This window comes from Eptesicus fuscus, chromosome 17 (assembly GCF_027574615.1).
Source record: "Eptesicus fuscus isolate TK198812 chromosome 17, DD_ASM_mEF_20220401, whole genome shotgun sequence".
Lineage (NCBI taxonomy): Eukaryota > Metazoa > Chordata > Mammalia > Chiroptera > Vespertilionidae > Eptesicus > Eptesicus fuscus.
Genome location: NC_072489.1, coordinates 35,204,631 through 35,226,075, shown reverse-complemented (window position 1 = coordinate 35,226,075; position 21,445 = coordinate 35,204,631). Strand labels below are relative to the sequence as shown.

At 40.1% G+C, this 21,445-nt stretch overlaps 1 protein-coding gene and 1 non-coding gene across 2 annotated transcripts; one reads left to right on the top strand and one right to left on the bottom strand.

Moving 5' to 3' along the window:
- Positions 1-3,213: 3,213 nt before the first annotated feature.
- Positions 3,214-21,104, top strand: SLC16A12 (solute carrier family 16 member 12). Its single transcript, XM_008156937.3, is given in 6 exon segments — positions 3,214-3,416; positions 9,421-9,524; positions 12,013-12,156; positions 14,421-15,000; positions 17,381-17,640; positions 20,842-21,104. Coding segments are annotated over 6 exon segments (1,554 nt in total).
- On the bottom strand, positions 4,059-4,165 carry LOC114228175 (U6 spliceosomal RNA). The gene has a single exon (XR_003614288.2). It is a non-coding gene; the product is annotated as a U6 spliceosomal RNA (small nuclear RNA).
- Positions 21,105-21,445: the final 341 nt, after the last annotated feature.

Sequence of the window (21,445 nt, the reverse complement as noted above, 5' to 3'; positions counted from 1 at the left end):
TGAACCATGACTGGTACCTTTTCTCTCTTTCTGTAGACCAAATACCTTATAAATCACTCTGCCATTTATTCTTGGTCTTATGTAAAGTATTCGTGTCCTCAAAGTCTCATACACAATGTAGAAACTTTGGCAGCTTCATTAGCAAAGGTCAATGTTTCATTTCAGTTTAGTGCCCAAAGGTCCCTGACAGACATCCAAAAATTTGTTTGAAGTCAGTAATTATTTACTCCCGTGTTACCAGGATCCGTCAGAGGACTAAGCAGAGAGAAACAATGTTTTTAAGAAAGTGAAGCACTCATCTCCCTTTACTTAAGAATTCTATATATACACCAGAATGAGATGCAGAATTCAATTATATTTTAGTGGCTGGGTGTCGAAATCCAATGAACTGGAGGCTGATTAGTAAAATGAAGAATTGCATGACGGTAGCATGCTAGCTTTACTTAGTTTTAGGTATCCTATCAACTCAATAAGAGGCTTTTGCATATTTGTGTAACATCAGGTGGGTTAATTATTCATAGGAACGCTCAAGCTATACTTCTAGGGGGACTGCAGGCTGCTGTCCGACCCCTGCCTTTCCTCTGACATAAATCTGCTAAAGGACCTGTCTTGAAAGAAACTCAGAGGAGTTGTTTTATGAGATGTTACACTCCTGTGCTAACCTTTCAGGCTCCCCCATCACAGGAATAGGTGCTTGAGCTCTGGCAGTGCTTGGATGGCTTGTTGATGGGCCCAATAACACTTTTGAAATCTGGAGGGCAGATGGGCCAGTGCACTGTCCAAGGTCAGCCGGAGCTGCTCGCCTCCATCCGGATTCAGATGCAGCGATGCCCGGTGGGTCCCTTCACTTCTCTGAGCTTCAGCTTCGTCGTCGTGAAAGGGGGAAAGCAGGGCCCGTCTCTGCGGCTTGTGAGGCTCCAGGGCAACTATTCATGAGGAAGTATGAATAATACTATTGCGTACCGGTGCTTTCAGAGAAGTCGTCTCTCCCCACCCTGGAATTCTGGGAGGACGTTCCTTGTTCTGTGGCATAACCCAGGTTGACTCTAACTCACAACAGACCTTTGTTCCTTATGCTGTCACCACAGCCCTGCTTGGGAGTGTTTTACCTTTTTCATTTGGACTTACTCCATTGCATTTTTTTTTTTTTTTGAGAGATCCTCACAAATTGGTTCTTAACTTATAAAATCTGGGAATGCCCAAGAGAGGCTGCTCAACTAAAACAAATGAAAATGGAATCTGGGGACAGCCGAGGCAAAGTAAAAATTAATGATGCTTAATGTTTTTGTAAAGAAACAGAACATTTTATTTTGCCGGGGGTTTTTACCCACAGTGCGCCCTCTGTGGAATAATTATCTACCTTTCATTGTGCAGTCTTAATAAATGACGTGGTTATTTATAGCCCTTGAGAAACTATACAAAGAAGAAATGTGTGCTTATATTTACACTGCAGGAGTAGAACTGAAATACCTGTTTAAGAAAGTTATGTTTAAAATGGGATTGAATACAATTTGGAAAGTGAATCATAATTATACCAGCCTAGTTATATTTCTTTTTTGCATATTCAGCCTATTCTTTGTGACAGTTACAAGTATACAACTTTTACCTGGTTTTGCATAGCTTCTCTTACAAGATACACACAATGTTAGAGAGTTCTGTTTTGCTCTACCATTGCATCATAAATGTTTTTCCATATTATAATATTATCTTCTTGTGTATAATTTTAAACAATCGTATACTATTCCATTTGTTGAATGCACCATAACTCTCTAAACACTTCCCAATTGTTGAGCACTTAGATTGTTTCTATTTTATATATTATTCATAATACAACTTTTTTTTGGTCTGGTCTATAGCGTTGAGATTCTCTTAAATTGTTTCCTTAGGAAAACTTCTTAGAAATGAGATCATTGGTCAAAGAATATGAATAACTTTCTAATTCTATTTCATCGCACTGTTCAAAGGGCTGTTGCACAGTGCTGCCTGTTTCAGCAATCTTGAATAGCACTGGAAGCACTGAGCCAGGCTGGTCTCATACTGGACATATATGGGTAGGTGGATTTAGAGTTTTAAGTTGGAAAATAGTTTAACCTTGGGGGTTATTTTAATGGAAAAACCCATGAAGAGATTAGGACTATACCAAGACAGAAGTTTCTAAACTTCGCCTTTTTTACTTGTATAATTGATTCTGTCATTTCATGACACTTGACACCTAATTGTGTCTAATCGGGTGAGTTATTCTTTTGTATGCAGGTGTAAGTAGAAGCTTGAATGCTATTCCTGTTGAATTGTGAGAGAGAGTGCTAGATCTAAAACATACCATAAACACAAAGAGATAGGAAACAGCTCGGCCATTGTGGTTCAGTGGATTGAGCGCTGTCCCATGCACCAAGAGATCACTGACTCCATTCCCAATTAGAGCACATATCCGGGTTGTGGGCTCGATCCCCAGCAGAGGGCGTGCAGGAGGCAGCCAATCAATGTTTCTCTCTCATTGATGTATCTATCTCTCTTTCCCTCTCCCTTCCTCTCTTTCCAAAAATATAAATAAAAACATATTTAATTTTAAAAAAAGAGATAAGAAATACAGAGGCTCAAATATAACTAATGCTTATTTTATCTTCCTTCTAACAGTGAGAGGTATGTGAAACCCAGAGCTGGAGAGGCAGCCTTCTCCAAAGAGTCTTCTGGGGACCCAGGCTCCTTCTGTCCTGTGGTTCTGCCAGCCCCAGGGCGATGTCCTGGTCTGTGTGGTTGAAATTCTCTTGTCTCCACATCATGTTCCAGTCTGTGGGAAAGGGGGTTGTGGAAGTCCTGGGAAAGCGCCTTTGTCTTTGATCTGCTGAACCAGAAGTGGCACATACTACTTTTTCTTGCATCCCTTTCATCAAGACTAAAACAACGTTGTCACCTCTACCTTCAGGGAAGGCTAGGGAAAATGGCATCAAACTGGGTGCATGTGGTTTGGCTAAAATTCGAGAGGATCTACTCTGAAAGAGAAGGCGGATGGGCTCCAAGGACAACTAATGCTCTCTGCCCCAGTCCAATATTCCTAGTTACAAATAATCGTATGACACAGGAAAGTATTAATCATCTTTGCCCACTGAAAAATCAACCGTTGGAGATGTCAGTAAATTATAAATATGTCCTGATTTTGGTTTTAGATGGCCCACAGTAACCCATGTGCCAGGTAGCATTCTATGCCAATCTTGAATGCCAACAGGAAGTCACAGGACAGTAAACTCTTCTAAGATCATAACTGGGCTGTTGGAGTAACTTGGAAAAGAAGAAAAAAGAATCGAAACCATGACAAAAGTAAATAGAGCCCGGTCCACCTCCCCCCCGGATGGAGGCTGGGGCTGGATGATTGTGGCTGGCTGTTTCCTCGTCACCATCTGTACCCGGGCAGTAACCAGGTAAGTGGCATTTTCTTCTTGATTTATTAAGGTGATCTGGCTTTTGTTGTTGTTGTTTTTGTTCTAAGTCTGCTTCATTCTATTTCTGAACCTACCATTGTGAAAATGTGTGTGTGTGTGTGTGTGTGTATTTTCGTTGCTCAGATATCTTTTTCTTTGTGAGGAATGTGATTTTCTGACACTTAAATTCTGCATTGTGGTCTCTTCGGTAATATCTGACACATAAACCTGTAGTGTTAGGACATTTTTAGACCAAATATTGTGGCTATTCCAGCCATCTGCCTTCATACACAGCTCATCCCAGAAAGGAAAAACATAGAAGGCTAAAATAGTCCTTGAAAACCTCTTGACTTAATAGATACGTAGCCCTTAGAAGCTTAAAACCTTCATTTAAATTCTTTTGCTTCATATTGCATTTGGCTGTGGTGTTTGGTGGTGGAGGCTGAGGTCTAGGTCGAAGACGAGAGCAGCAGCATAAATACATGGATTCTCTCATTCTCATTTACTCATGCCTCCTTCTATCTCTTTTTATTTTTCACATGTTTATATTCTGAGAAAGTTTCTTTGTTGGTTTTTAAATTTTATTTGTAATTATAGCTTACATTCAATATTATGTTGTATTAGTTTGAGGTGGACAGCATAAAAAATAGGGACTGCTTCACGAATTTGCGTGTCATCCTTGCACAGGGGCCATGCCAATCTTCTCTGTACCGTTCCAGTTTTAGTATTTGTGCCGCTAAAGTGAGCACCTCTCTCTCTTTTCCTTTTACCCCAGGGCATAGAGTTGAAAGTGCTTAAGTTAAACGTCTACACACTGAGATTCATTGGAACAAATACTTACTTGAAATCTGCAGGTGCCAGCTCTTTCCTGTACAGGTGCTCCCATTCAAATTGCACTCAGTTCTCCTCTGGCACTCACACTTGGCAACAAAAGAAAGCAGTTTGCATTCATAACTTTATTTGATGGCATCCTATATAATAAAAGTGTAATATGCAAATCAACCGGATGGTGGAATGACCAATCGCCATGACACACACTGACCACCTGGGAGCAGACGCTCAACACAGGAGCTGCCCCCTGCTGGTCAGTACACTCCTACAGGTGGAGTGTTGCTCAGCCAGAAGCCAGGCTGGTGGTAAGAGCCTCTCCCGCCTCTGCTGCAGGCGGGCGAGGGGTCCCGGACTGTAAGAGCCCTGGACTGCGAGAAGGATGTCTGACTGCAAGAGGGATGTCTAAGCTGGCAGGCAGACATCCCCCAAGGGGTCCCGGACTGCAAGAGGGAGCAGGCCGGGCTGAGGGACCCCCCACCCCCGCCAACCAGTGCACAAATCTTGTGCACTGGGCCTCTAGTCATTAATAAAAGCATTGATGTTACCTTCATAACAAACACATAATGCAGGAAAGAAGCAGGATGTTGGTTTTTGCCACAATAAAGGCTGATTAATTATGTGTCGTAATACTCTGTAGATTTGCTTAAAATTATACAATTGGTGTTGAGTTTGATATTGCTTCCACCTGTATTATGGATCTTGTGTTTTGGGTGCCAGGAGGTCATAGAGTTAAAAGGAATCTCTTTCATTTTGGCTCTTACGTGTGGAAGCTCCCATCATTCTATGATGGGAAAGTTCTGGAAGTGAGCTCAGTGCTTCATAAGAAGGCTGCTGAAAACCAGGAGAGAGGATTGTGGCTGGCAGCCAAGGCCTGCTATCCGAGGTTCCTGGGAGACTCTGAGGAGAGGATACCTGAGCAGAATAAGCTCAGAGGAAGAAAAGTGTGAAGACGCAGCGAAATCAGAATCTAAATGTCATGAACCAGGAAGTAGCCAAGAGAACTGGAGATGGACAAGGAAAGTAGCCTGCAGGGTGACTTGTCAGTTCAGAGAATCAGTGCCTGTTGGCTATTAAATTTTTCTTTTCCTCCCAGTTTAACTGAGAAATAATTGACGTACATCACTGTATAAGTTAAAGGCATACAGCATGATGGTTTTATTTCCATATATTGTGAAATGATGACAACAGTTTCAGCTAGCACCCACTTCTCATAGAGATACAATTAAAAAAAGGAAAAATGAAAAAGAGGAAAATTAGCCGAAACCCGTTTGGCTCAGTGGATAGAGTGTCGGTCTGCGGACTGAAGGGTCCCGGGTTCGATTCCTGTCAAGGGCATGTACATTGGTTGCGGGCACATCCCTGGTAGGGGGTGTGCAGGAGGCAGCTGGTCGATGTTTCTCTCTCATCGATGTTTCTGGCTCTCTATCCCTCTCCTTCCTCTCTGTAAAAAATCAATAAAAAAAAATATATATATAAATATATATATATATAAAAAGAGGAAAATCAGATTTTCTCCTTGTGATGAGAATTCTTAGGATTTACTTTTTTAACAACTTCCCTATATCATACAGCAGTGTTAGCTATAGTCATCATGTTGTACATTACATCCCTAGTACTTATTTACCGTATAAGTGGAAGTTGTACCTTTTAACCACCATCCTCCACCTACCCCTTCCCCCACTTTCCACCTCTGGTAACTACAAGGCTAATCCCTTTTTCTATTAGCTTGGTTTTTTTAAAAAAATTATTATTGTTTAGTTTATATGTTTTCAGGTACTTACATATAGTAGTACATATATCTCCTTTTTTTCCCTATTGATCTTCCCCCAGCCTCCCCTACCCCCTGTCGCATGCCCTCATTCCCTCCCCCTACAGTGTCTTGTGTCCATTGGTAGTGCTTATGTGCATGAATACAAGTCCTTCGGTTGATCTCTTCCCCTCCCCCCCTCCCCAACACTCCCCAGCCTTCCCGCTGTAATTTGACAGTCTGTTCGGTGCTTTACTGCCTCTGTATCTATATTAGCTTGGTTTTTGTTTGTTTGTTTTTAAATTCCACATATAAGTGAGATCATATAAGTGAGATCATACAATATTTGTCTTTCTCTTTCTGACTTGTTTCACCTAGCATATGCCTTTAAGGTCCATCCATGTTGTCAGAAATGATAGGATTTCTTAATTCTTTTATGGCTGAATAATATTTCATTATATATATATATATATATATGTATATATATATTTATATATATATATATCCATTCATCTGTTGATGGACACTTAGGTTGGTTGCATGTCTTGGCTATTGTAAATAATGCTGCTATGAATATGGGGTTGCAGATAACTCTTCAAGCCAGTGTTTTTATTTCCTTTGGATATATTCCCAGCAGTAGATTAGCTGGATCACATGGTAGTTCTGTTTTTAATATTGTGAGGATCCTCCATACTATTTTCCATAGCAGCTGTATCAGTTTATAATTCCACCAACAGTGCACAAGGGTTCCCTTTTCTCCAGCATTTTTTTTATCGCTTGTATTTTGATGATGGCCATTTTAACTGTGTGAGTGATATCTCATTGTGGTTTTAATTTGCATTTCCCTAATGACTAGTGATGTTGAGCATGTTTTCATGTACCTGTTCACCTTTTGCATATCTTCTTTGGTGAAATGTCTACTTAGGTCCTTTGCCCATTTTGAAATTGGGTTATTTATTTATTTATTTTTACTATTGACTTGAATGAGTTTTTTACGTTTTGGATGTTAATCCTTTATCAGATAGATGATTTGCAAATATTTTTCCCCATTTCATGAGTTGTCTTTTCACTTTGTTGATGGCTTCTTTTGCTGTGCAGAGTTTTTTAGTTTGATATAGTCCCTCTTGTTTGATTTTTATTTTGTTGTTTGTGCTTTAGGTGCCATATAAAAAAAGAATCATTACCAAGACTCATGTCAAGGAGCTTTATCCCTATGTTTTCTGCTAGGAGTTTCATAATTTCAGGTCTCTAATTCATTTCAGGTTAAATTTTTTGTGAGTGATATGGGTTTAAGTCTCTAATTCATTTCAGGTTAAATTTTTTTGTGAGTGATATGGGTTCATTTTCTTTTCTTTTTTTCATTCTTATGCATGTGAATAGCCAATTATCCTAGCACTGAAGAGACTATCTTTTCTCCATTGAGAATTCTTGGCTCCTTTGTCAATTATTATTTGACCATATAGGCTTAGGTTTATTTCTGGGCTCTCAATTCTGTTCTATTGATCTATTTGTCCATTTTTATGCCAGCACCATACTGTTTTGATGATTATAGCTTTATAGTATAGCTTGAAATCAGGAAGTGTGATACTTTCTGTTTTGTTTTTCTTTCTCAAGATTCTTTGGCTATTCAGAGTTCTTGTAATTAATCATTTTTCAAAGTAAAAATTTCTTTGTCTCTTTGTCTTCATCTCCATCTGTCTCTGTATGCCTCCCCCCATCTCTGTGTGTGTATATCCATATGTTTCTGATTATATAAGAAAGCATGTTCATTGTAAAATAATTCAAAATGCAGAATAAAATTAAAAATGAAATAATTTATTATCTCACAATTTACATATAATGACTGGGTAGTTTTTAGTTTATATGTTTTCAGTTTTTTTTTAAATTTACATGAATATGTGTTTATAAAAATAAGCCCTTACTATACAAACTATTTTGTAAATTGCTTTTTAATTTAACATTACATTGTGAATTTATTTCCAAATCAAAACAGATTAAACCATCGTTTTTAATCCTTAATAATATTTTATTATTATTACTAGAAGCCCTGTGCATGAACCTGGGCGCCAATAGCTCACCAGTAGCTTGCTGCCTCCCTCCAGTAGCTCTCCACCCGCTGCCCCACCCTCCTATAGCTCCCCCTCTGCCCCCTCTTATAGCTTGCTGCCCTGCCCCCTCCTGTAGCTCTCCACCGCCCACTTGTAGCTCACTGCCCCACCCTCCTGCTGATCCGTGATCCGGACGTTATGCGACCATTTGCATATTACATCTTTATTATATAGGATTATTATTATTATTTTTTTAGAGGGAGTGAAAGGGAGGGGGAGAACAAGAGAGGGAGAAACATTGATGTAAGAGAGACACTTGGATTGGTTGCTTCCTGCACGCACCCATGACCAGCCTACAACTGAGATACAGGCCCTTGATTGGAATTGAACCAGAAACCATTCAGTCTGCAGCTGACACTCTAACCACTGAGACAAACCAGCTAGGGCAATATTTCATTTTTTGGTATTTCAAAATTTATTTAACCAGTCCCTTATTGATGGACAAAGAGGTATAATATTTGACTATTATAAAGAGTTCTCCAGAATATTTTTTATTTGTATCTAATATCATCTTCATAATCATCATCTGTTTATTACCTTTGGTTAAAATCTAGACATGAGCCCTGGCTGAGTGATTCAGTTGGCTGGAGCATTGTCCTTTACACAGAAAGGTTACCAGTTTGATTCCCAATCAGGGCATATACCCAGGTTGTGAGTTTGATCCCCAGTATGGAGGGCAACTGATTGATGTTTCTTTCTCTCCCTCTAAAATCAATAAAAAACATATTTACGAGTGAGGCTAAAAAAATCCCCGAAAACCTAGAAGTGAAATTGCTGGATGATGTATAACTCTTTATTGTTAAACTAAAGGCCCGATGCATGAAATTTGTGCAAGGGCCTTGGCCCTCGCCACCACCGTGGCCACCTCTGCTTCAGCCCCCCGCTCTCTGTGGCTTTGTCTGGTCTAATTAGCATATTACACTTTTATTATTATTATAGATTTTAACTTATATAACAACCTCTTACATGTTACAGATGTAAGTTAAATATTAAGATGAATAAAAGTACATGTTTTTGACCTGCCATCTTTTTCATAAGATCTTCCCTACAGCAGTGATCTTCATATCTACTTGGCTTCAGCAGCCCCTCCAGTGAATGAACACTTGTTCTTATCCTTTTGAATGGCCCAATGGTCAGCTTCTGATTTCCTACTTACTATGGTCTAGCAGAGTACCACTGAAAACCAATTTAAACCTGTGGAACAGTTGATGGAACCAAAACTTTAAGCTCTGATTCAAATTCATGTTCCTCCTCCTCCTCCTCCTCCTCCTCCTCTTTCTTCTTCTTTTATATAACATGCTTGCACTGTATTTTTCAGATGTATTTCAATTTTTTTTGTGGAGTTCCAGACATACTTCACTCAGGATTATGCACAAACAGCGTGGATCCATTCTATTGTAGACTGTGTGACCATGCTCTGTGGTAAGTATCACTTACCAGGGATAAACAGCTACTAGCTACTGTCAAATTGTACATGACAATGACCTTCTATTGCCTTTGGTTACCAATTTTTCTTAGTAGAAAGACTATGGTAAAAAATGGCTAAGGTGAAAAGAAAAGGTCGATCCTACCTTCAGCCAAACCCAACCAGACATGCTCTTGGAATTAATGGTCTTGGCTGATGTCAGATGGAATAGGTAGTTAATAACTTAGGAGGACACATACCATTTGGTTCTTCTATATGAAGAAGTTTTGTGCATCATAGGACTTATCCTGATTTTGGAAGTAGCTAACCATACAGTGTATGCGTGGCTTCTTTCTTCCAAATGCTGTGATCCCTTCATTCTCCAGTCATGTAAGTCCTTGGATAGTGCCCTGAGCCATTTCTATAGGATCCCCTTAAATGAGTGCAAACAATATGTGCATTGTTTCTCAAGTCTTGTTTTCATTCCATTTCCTTCTCAGAGATTTCAAACTTTGTCTCATAGATTTCATCACTTTTCATGCATAAATCTTTATTCTTAAGAGAAGGAATAGGGAAGGATAGGATGGTGCTAATCCTGAGATAAATACATTCACCATAGTAATTTCATTCAATATAGAGTAAATAGAGTGCTCTCAAAATAAATGGCACCTCTCACTCCATATATTTAGTAAAGGAGCTAACTTTGAGGTTTTTTGTGTTTCTTTGTTGTTGTTTTTTAATTCAAACCAAAGTTGTTCAATTAGTGGCTTAGAAAGTTTCTGAGATTGAGTCAAATTGATATGACCTATTTGCAGGCTAGACCCATTTAATCCTTTTATTGAGATGAATCCTGAGTATTTTAGAAAACTGCTCTTTCCAGGGCATGTATTTGAGGTGAAGGGAAATATTATATTATTTAGTAACTTATAAATGATGTCATCTGATTCCATTCTAGGTACTAGTTCCTATTTATTTTTCTAATGTACATACTCAGGAATCAATTGAATTATTCTAACATGTATTTCCTTGGTTGGAAGGAATTTGAGAGCAAACCTGAAAGGCAGGTTTCAGGAGAAGGCTAAATTGACTCTTTCTACTGATAACACTGGAAGGTCTTAAGGGATAAAAAAATAATATCTCTGGGTTTTCTATCTTGTGTGTATATTTTATTTATTTATTTATTTATTTATTTATTTATTTATTTATTTACCGGTGAGACAACCACTGGGTCTTCAGGGTCACATTAGTCACAGCGTTTGTATAAGCAAGTCAAGAGAGCAATGTTTGTCTTTCTCAAAGGATACAGGTGACTCATTTCCCTCACTGTTATCTTTTGGAGACTATTCATAATTCCCAAAAGAGAAATAAATGAACTTCAGTGACCAATATGGTCACAATGACCATGTGAGACATTGAGCCAAAGTAGGGTCATGTTAGCATGACCTTAAATATGCAGCATATTGAAATTCCACACAAAGACTCAAGGCCTGTTGTACCCAATTGCTTACCTGGCAACATTGGTTGAGTACAGAGTATGAACAAGAGGCTGTAGAATCGCACCTAAGAAACTCATTGGGGACATAACTGCCCTATAATAAACAGAGAAGTTAACATTTTTCATTGAATTTGGTTAAAATGTTGTCACTTTTCCAATAACCATATCAGCAGCTGTCTGGAAAATTAGACATACTTTTAGGAGATTTGCTCATTCCTGTTCTCCAGAGGTTCTTTATACAGCCAGCCACTGTTTTAACTGGATAGCAGACATCAATCGGGCTGATGACTGATTCTATCATGTACATTTGAATCAGGCCTAAATTTCAACCTGATTAATACAAAAATTATACCCCACTGATACTCAGAGAACTAGCTCTTCTGATCTTGTTACTAGAAGTACTGGTGTCAGCATGAATTGTTCCTTAGAAAGAAATTCACATGTGTTCCTTACCCATCCTCCCTGCCATCAGAAGCCAGAGGAATAGTGATATAACCCTGAACTTGGTATCAGGTGCTCTGAGCTATACTTCTTGGTGATCTTGGGCATGTCATATTCCCTTGGGCTGCAATTTCTCATTGGCCTCTCCCAGCTTTAATTAACATTTTATAAACCTAGAAATTGGCACAATGTTGATGCATTGTTAAACCACAAATAGAGTGAGGTCAACCAAAATGTCACCATGGGTGTGAGCATTTTCTTAGATTTTTCTGAGTGTCAATTTCTCATCCATACAATTTTCTAAAGCCTGAATACAGTGCCAGATAGTGACATATGTCTATCATCTCTCTCCCTGGCCTTTTCCTGCGTAACACTGTGTGACTATGGGCAAGTCAGGTTCTCCTCAGTTTCCAAATCTGTAGAATGAGTATTCAGGGTGGGGGGGGTGGGGGAGGGACGCTTGATGCTTTAAAGGTCGGTCGTTCTCTACTCTGCTAATGCAACACCCCAGCCTTTTCACCGGGCCCTCAAGGCCTTTCTGTTGACCCTATTTATTTTTGTTTTTGAAGCTCCACTTGGGAGTGTTGTCAGTAACCATTTATCCTGTCAAGTGGGAATCATGCTGGGTGGCTTGCTTGCATCTACTGGTCTCATCCTGGGCTCCTTTGCCACCAGTCTGAAGCATCTCTACCTCACTCTGGGAGTTCTTACAGGTAAGGACAACTGTACCACTTGTCTCACCCCACCCCATTCAGGGGTTGTCAACCACATCAACAGAGCAATGATTCATAAATTATTCACTTTGCCCTAACCGGTTTGGCTCAGTGGATAGAGCGTTGGCCTGTGGACTGAAAGGTCCCAGGTTCGATTCCGGTCAAGGGCATGTACCTTGGTTGCGGGCACATCCCCAGTAGGTGTGCAGGAGGCAGCTGAATCGGTGTCTCTCTCATCAATGTTTCTAACTCTCTATCCCTCTCCCTTCCTCTCTGTAAAAAAAATCAATAAAATATATTTTAAAAAAAAATAAATAAATTATTCACTTTTTGTTAGATGCATAATTTAGCTGACCTAGCCTATGTCTATCTACCTGGCAGTTAAACAAAAGAGCTGGAAGTGCAATTTATTGTACGACTGTAATGAAAATGTACCACCACTTTAATTCAGCCACGTGATAAAAGTAACTGCTGGCTTTCCCTTTGGCAGAGGTGTATGGCTGAGATTCTGTACTAAGAAGCCATGAGCTATTAGCCAGGGCAACATACATTTCCAGCAGTGATAACATCTTTGACAAGACATTAAAACACTGTCGGCAGCTGATTCGAGTCACCCCTGCTTTAAAGTGAATATGACTGTCCAATAAATAGGGGTTTCCAATTTAAAAAAGAAAGCCCCTGTTGAGAATATTCTCATACTTCACATTTTCTCTCCACATTATGGAAGTACACTTTAGGGAATCATAATGAAACTCATAGAGAAGCAACATATGTATTCCATAAGGGGACTGAGTAGGGTCAAGGTGGGGTTGGTTGGTAGGACTGGGTAGCAGTTTGCCTCATCACTCAGAGGGCTGTGGGAAGTAGCACTGACTCAGGTCCAGGCACTGTGCCACAGGGGTAGCATGATCAGGGCAATAAATGATGTAACTCCTAGAGAGGCTATAAATCCAGCTCTGTGAGCTCAAAAAGGGATCTGTCCTGTGTAACTCAAAGGGCCTGGCTGTTAGGGTGTCCAGTCATTCCAGTTTCTCAGTCCTGGTCTTAGCACTGAGTCTCACATCTGGGACACCCCTCAGGGCCAGTTGGGATCACTGGTCACCCTGCACTGCAGATAGGAACAGGAGCAGGACTTCTCCCTTTCCTTCTTGGACATTAGATGCCAAGAATTCCAGGTTTAAAGCCCTTCAGATTTTCTCAATTTGAAAGGAATAGACGCTGAAAATCTTTAAGAGGCTTTCTGCTGATCTCAAGGGATATTTTCAGGTTACTTGTGTGTCCATGTGATGTTCATGTATAAAATTGACACGATGTTTTCCAATTAAGTGGAATTACTCTGGAACTTCGATGGGGACATAAGTACTATTACCCCCAAATTCCAGAGTAGTCCAGACTATCAGACTTGTGTCTGCACATGCAGTGAATATTTGAGGCAGTTCTCTGGATAATTTAAATTAAAAGGAGGAGAATAAGTTCCTTAGGTCAGCATTAGCCTGATTTTTTTAGTTAATTTTGAAATTTAGTTTAATATACATATTTTTTATTGGTTTCAGAGAGGAAGGAGAGGGAGAGAGAGGGAAACATCGATGATGAGAGAGAATCACTGATGCCCCACACTGGGGATCGAGCCTGCATGTGCCCTGACCGGGAATCTAACCATGACCTCCTGGTTCATAGGTCGATGCTCAACCATTGAGCCACACCTGCTGGGCGAAATTTAGTTTATATAATAGTTTTTAAGTTCTTCATTTTTTTGTTGTTTGTTTGTTTTTGTTAATCTTCACCCGAGGATATTTTTTCATTGATCTTTTAAAGAGAGTGGAAGGAAGAGAGAGGAAAAGACAGAGAGAAACATCGATGTGAGAGAAACACATTGATTGGTTGCCTCCTGCACATGCCCTGAGCAGGGCCTGGGCTGGGGAGAATCCTGCAACCAAGGTACATGCCCTTGACTAGAATCGAACCCAGAACCCTTTGGTCTGCAGGCCAATGCTCTGTCCACTGAGCCATACCAGCTAGGGCTCATTTCATTTTTTAAAGAAGTCATATTTCCTTAAGGTTTTTCTTCTCAAGAAGAAAGTCATATACATACTATACTTTCCAAATTGTGGATGCCTGGTGAAGGGAGAGAGACTCCTTTTTAGCTTGGTGTTTTGAAAGGGTAACAGAAGGTCAGATTCTCTTTAATGCAAATAACTTCATTCTGAAATATTTTCTTCCATTGGCTATTCTTGGTGCACTCACAGAGTACTCTTTATCCCCAGGTCTTGGATTTGCACTCAGTTACTCTCCAGCTATTGCCATGGTTGGCAAATATTTCAACAGACGGAAGGCCCTTGCTTATGGGATCGCCATGTCGGGAAGTGGCATTGGAACCTTCATCCTGGCTCCTGTGGTCCAGCTCCTTATTGAACAGTTTTCCTGGCGGGGAGCACTACTCATTCTTGGGGGCTTCGTTTTGAATCTTTGTGTTTGCGGTGCCTTGATGCGGCCAATTACTCTTAAAGAGTACCAAACAAGTCGAGAGCCGAACCATGTCTGCAGAACTCAGAAACAAGACTTTAAGCGGGCGTCTCCTTGTTCAACTTGGACTAAAGAATGGGTGCAGACCTGCCTCTGTTGCTCTTTGCAGCAGGAGTACAGTTTCTTACTTATGTCAGACTTCATTGTATTAGCCATCTCTGTTCTGTTTATGGCTTACGGCTGCAGCCCTCTCTTTGTGTACTTGGTGCCTTATGCTTTGAGTGTTGGAGTGAGTCACCAGCAAGCTGCTTTCCTTATGTCCATACTTGGGGTGATTGACATCGTTGGCAATGTCACATTTGGATGGCTAACCGACAGAAGGTAAAATTCATGAAAGCACAATTGGCTCCCCATCAGGGGACTCCACGTTGTGCTTTTCCCTCATCTCCTTTCCCTGTAGGATTCCTAATGTTAACAAGTTTTCAATGTCTGAAGGCAGTATCTGAAGGGTCTTCTAGTCAGAGGTTGGCAAACTTTTTCTGTGAAGGGACAGATAATAAACATGTTTGGCTTTGTGGGTCATAATGATCACAACTACCCAACTCTGCTGTTGTAGCCCCAAAGCACCCATAGACAATACATGAACAAATGGAAGTGGCTGTGTTTCAGTAAGTCTTCATTTATGGACACTGCATTTTGAATTTTTCATATAATTTTAATATGTCACAAATTATTCTTTAGATTTTTTACCTCCAACTATTCAAAAATGGGAAAACCATTCTTAGTTCATGGATAGTGCAAAAGCAAGTGGTGAGCTGGATTTGGCCATAGTTTGCCACCCCTGTTGTAGATGGTTTAGGATGGTGGGTATTTTGAAATTGCTGAACACTAGGGCAACTATAAGTTCAGGTGATAGATTTAATTCCATCCTAAGTCAAGTCAGTCCACGGGTAAGACAACATATGGCTGGGTGTCGTGATTTTAGTTTCCTTTGAACCACTCCAGAGACTCGGTGGCAGTGGAGAGAGGAGCAAAAGGCTAGGAAGGAGGACCAGGTGCACCTTATCTGAGGCCACACACTTATGTTTGGCAGTGCAGAGAGCAAATACTTACATTATGATTGTAGGCTTAGAAACCAAAGTTATAAGAAATCTACTGAGTAGTTTTTTCAGCTAATGCTTATTTATCAGTTTGGATTGAAGCCAGCAAGCTGCTCATATTCTCCTAAATGATGGACTCTTCACACAGGAGCTATGACCTCGGAGAGCTATCATCCTGTGGCTTCTCACACATATGTCTTTGGTAATTAATCAGGATCCAACTGGCATTCTGCAGTGTTATGAATGTAGTATTTAGGATTAATTCCACATTTTTAATGGTGAAGGTAGAGGGGGAGAGCAAGGAGTACCTGTCTTTATAATCAAATAACCCAACAAGAAGCAGCCTGACATAGGTCTGACAGAGGGGTCTCTTGTCTGAGATGCACCACACCTCAGTTCTTGTGCTGGCTCTGCCCCTTGTTATCACTGGGACCTAGGGAGAATCACCTAACCCTCAGGTCCGCAAGGTCTTCATCTGTAAAACGGGCCGGTGCAATATTTGCCTGTAAACCTCACAGCATTTTGGAGGCTCAAATGAGACTATGGGTGGAAAAAACATTTGTAAAGCATAAACTGCTGGTGTGATATTATAAATAGTGTTTGAAATAATTGGTATCATGGATGGGTTTGGAGCTACAGAGAGAAAATATTACCTCCACTGAGGTGATCTTGAAATAAGACTTAGTCCTAGTACAAGACCTTCATAGTCTCTGGCAAATCATTTTAATGTCTTCATATTATGGTTTTCTCTTTTGTGTAACCACTTGGATTATTTTTTGAGCATATACACTGAGTGGCCAGATTATTATGATCTCTGAACGCATAATAATCTGGCCACTCAGTGTATATCCTATATAATAAATGGCTAATATGCAAATTGTCCCCTCTACCAGGAGTTCGACCAGCAGGCAGGCCAGCCAACCGCCCATGTCCCCTCCCCCTGGCCAGGCTGGCCGGACCCCACCCATGCACGAATTCATGCACTGGGCCTCTAATATATATATATATATATATATATATATATATATATATATATACATATTTATACACACACACACACACACACACACACACACACACACACACACACACACACACTGAGTGGCCAGATTATTATGCGTTCAAAGATCATAATAATCTGACCACTCAGTGTATGTGTGGCAGATAGCCATGAGTAACATATCTGAAAGCATCTAATATGGTAGACTGCTAGAATATATTAGTATCTCGAAACGCTACAAGTTATTTTATGGCTATCCTTGGAGTAATCCTATGAGATAACTTTCCCTTTTTATAGCTAAAGAAATTGAGGTTAGAGTTAGGCAGTTAGTAGGTGACAGGAGGGGATTCAAACTTCTTTCTAATTAGAGCACATATTATATTCTACCACACCATGCTCCCTAGAGAGGTAAATTCTTACATTTGCATATGCCAGAAGAAAAATAGGAATATGCCCAAAACTGATAAAATAATACTGAATATCAACTGTAATTGAAAAATAAGATTTTTTAAAAAGGAAGATAAGAAGACAACATAGATAACACACAATGGGGAAGCCATCTCTATAAGGAACTGCCATGCTTACTGCTGTCTGGCCTGGTTCTGAAGCTCTTTGATAGAACCTGTGCCTATGCACTCATTCTTATTCTTCAAATCCACAGGTGTCTGAAGAATTACCAGTATGTTTGCTACCTCTTTGCCGTGGGACTGGATGGGCTCTGCTATCTCTGCCTACCAATGCTTCGAAGTCTCCCACTGCTCGTGCCTTTTTCTTGTACTTTTGGCTACTTTGATGGTGCCTATGTGACCCTGATCCCAGTAGTGACTGCAGAAATAGTGGGGACCGCCTCTTTGTCATCAGCACTCGGTGTGGTGTACTTTCTTCATGCAGTGCCATACTTGGTGAGCCCACCCATTTCAGGTAAGTTTCTAGAGAGAACCCCCGAACACCTCTTCTCTTTGTTGTGTTGTGAAAACAGTGAACTCACACACAGAAAATGAGGGTTGGAAGTAAGTTGGGGAAGAGTGAAAGAGAAAGGGATGGAAGAGCCACCAAAACATCATGATCTCACCTATATCCTTGTTTTATAATCTTCTAACCAAGTGGGGACCTTAGCCTCCTTGGAAAGACAACGTCCCAAATTAGGGTCTTGGTTCCATTCCATGTTAATGATGAGAGCAATGGAATGGAGCAGCCGTTCAGACTTATACATTAGGTTGGGCACATTCAGAGGGCAGTCTGGTGGGAGTACAGGGTTCTAATAGGAGATGGGTGGTGAGGCTGAAATGATAAGTCATAGTGAAGTGTCTTGAGTGCCAGCCGAAGGAGCCCTATATTCTTTAGAGACTATGCATAGTACTACAGTTTTTGTGCAAAGGGGATAATAGTAAAGACTATATTTTAGAAAATGTGATCTAGCAATTGATCTGGTCATTCAGGGGAGAAGCAGCTGGGATTCCATTCTAATAGTTCAGGAGCAAAATGATAAAGGCCTAAACTATGGCTGATACAGCAGAATAAAAATAAGCTCTGGGAGCAAGGAGGAAGTTTTGTAAAAAAAACCAAAAAAACAAAAAACACACACAAATCAACTAAATTAAGCATATGAGGGTGAAGGAGAGAAAGACGTCCAAAATCACTTAGAAAACAGTGGCGCCGAAACCGGTTTGGCTCAGTGGATGGAGCGTCGGCTTGTGGACTGAGGGGTCTCGGGTTCGATTCCAGTCAAGGGCATGTACCTTGGTTGCGGGCACATCCCCAGTGGGGGGTGTGTAGGAGGCAGCTGATCAATGTTTCTCTCTCATCGATGTTTCTAACTCTCTATCCCTCTCCCTTCCTCTCTGTAAAAAAATCAATAAAATATATTTTAAAAAAGAAAAGAAAACAATGGCATGGTTAAAAGTAATATGGAAGTTGGAGAAAGTGGCTTTGCCAGAAAACAATAATGAATTTAATGTTTAGACATATTGAGATATATGAAATACCCAATAAAATGACCAATAGAACTTTTTAGGGATGAAATCTGAGTTTTAGAGGGAGGATACAATTGACATACAGATTTGGGATTCATCAGATAAAGTATCTAGAACATTTTGTAAACTTTAAAATGCTAAAGAAATTTAAAGCATGATGAAATACTGAATTCAATAAATACTTATTGCACGTGGACACAAGCCTTGTGCTCGGCACCGTTACTATAGCAGCAAATGCGTCAGAACCTGTCCCTCCTTCCTAGAGTATGTGGTCAAGACCAATTTCTCTTAGATTGAGGTCCTGGGACCACCTACATTAGAATCCCCTGATGCCTTTGTTAAAAATGCAGATTTCTTGACCATCCATCCCTGTGATCTGAATCTTTGGGGGTGAGTGTCAGGAATCTAAATTCTCAGCCAGCTTTCTTGTGACACTTCATCTCACTTGATTGAGACGAACTGGTCCAGATTATTACCTGCCTAAATTAAAACCAAGAGAATGAAGGTCTCTGAAGATAGGCAGAAAGAAACGAGCCAAACATTTGCCTAGAAGCAAATAGGGGAATTTTTAAAAGAAGGCAGGATTTCTGCTTTAGCTGCTGTTGTGAGTAGAGTGTTTAAGGTTATTTTCAAACCCCAGCAAGTGCTTAGAAGCAGCAAATGAGAGGAAACTATGGCTGCAGATGAAAATTCCTGGTCAGTTTAAACTCTATGATATAGGACTATATGTTTAGTGTTTCCTGTATGAAAACTGCCCCCAAAATGTTCCTCCCTCCTCCTTTTTTAGCCAATTTTTGTTTGCTAAGCTCTAGGCGCAGTGTAATTCTGTTAAAAAGTCATTGGACATGAAATGAAATTAGGATTCCTGGATCCTTTTGTCAATTAGGGCCTTTATTTGGCAAATCAGACACTGTACTTATTGCCAGGCATTAGAGGGTTAGGGTGTGAGTCCTTATTGTAATACTTCTGTTATTTAATTAACTTTAAAATGACAACTCTCCACTCAGTTTCTTCTGTTTGGTGCAGAATGCACAAGCAAATCACAAGATAACTAGAATATTTGAGAGTATTTTGGATTGCAGGAAAGTTTATGGGGCTATTAGCAATTTTTACATGCTATTTTTAAAAATATATTTTTATTGATTTCAAAGAGGAAGGGATAGGAGAGAGAGAGAGAGAAACATCAATGATAAGAGAGAATCATTGATCAGCTGCCTCCTGCAAGCCCCAAACTGGAGATCAAGCCCACAACCCAGGCATGTGCCCTGACCAGGAATTGAATCCTGATCGCCTGGTTCAACCACTGAGCCATGCCGACTAATTTTACATGCCTTTTTTAACTAATGGATTTGAAGTGGGTGCGAGGAGACACTGTATGCTTCTCTGGTAGATTTTCTTAGTGTACAAGTAAAGTTTGGAGGAATTTAACTTTTTAATACAAAATAATTGCCCGCTAAAGTATAATTTTACCCCATTGATTCTCTGATCATTGTGGCTCATATTTTGCATAACATATGCCCTGGTTCTCCTCAAAATTTAGAGCTGGAATAGGTGATGAGTTTAACCTGTTGTAACAAGGGATAAGAGGGGAAAAAGCTGTGATAACAGAATTATGCTTTCTGAAATTTGCATTTGCAACTTCTAAAATGATCTAAAGTTCTGGTTTTCAAACTGGATGGAGTACAATGACTGAATCCCATTGACAATTTGGATTCTGCTTTATCCAGACACATGTATTGAAGACAGATGGACTATTGGTGCTGGGAATACTGATAGCATTTTATATGATTCTTTTCTCTTAATACCTTATGATGGTTCCCAGCATCAATAATTTGAATGATGCTACTTTTATCATTCTACCATATTTCATGGGATTAATAATAATATGTAACATTTATTTTGTGGGTACAAAGAATATGACACTCTTCCAGGCACTTGACATAATAATAACAATCCATTTTAGAAGTTTCCCTAGAAAATATAATGCATTTTTCAGCCGCTGCACAATATTTTTAGGATGTTTGCTTTTTGTGTCAAGGTTATAATGGGTGGTGCTAGCAATCTGTTGTTATTAGCCTTAAAAATTATTAGATTTCAGAGTAATTGAATTTTCAACTCAACAATATGATTTTGCTGTTGCTTGTTACAGGATGGCTAGTAGACACGACTGGCAGCTACACAGCCGCATTTCTTCTCTGTGGATTTTCAATGATATTTAGTTCTGTGTTGCTCGGCTTTGCTAGACTTGTGAAGAAGATGAAAAAACCCCAGCTGCGGACCCTTGCCAAAGAATCTGATGCCAAGCTGCAGCTATGGACCAACGGATCGGTGGCTTATTCTGTAGCAAGTGAATTAGATGTGAAAGACCGGGAATCTGTGGCTATTGCTGTGCCTGGTTACAACCCCACATGACCAATGGCCTTGAGCTTGGGAATCTGCAGGGCTAAGAGAGGTGGGACCACTGGAATGTACACGTTTCAAAAGCATTTTATTTTGGCAGAAGCATTGCCTTCCAAGGAAATAATTATTGTTGTTGTTTTTAACATATTTATAGGGGGAAATGGCAAGTAACAAAGCAAGCTGGACTGGCTCAGAGTTTCCTCATTTGGGATTTGCACTCACAATGCAACTCACATCTTTCAGGCAGTGAGCATCACCCCATAGAGAATGCTAGGACATAGCTGATATAATTAGCTATAAGTAGGGATAAATTCAGGGCATGAACAAAGAAGATGACACTGGACAGTAGCTTT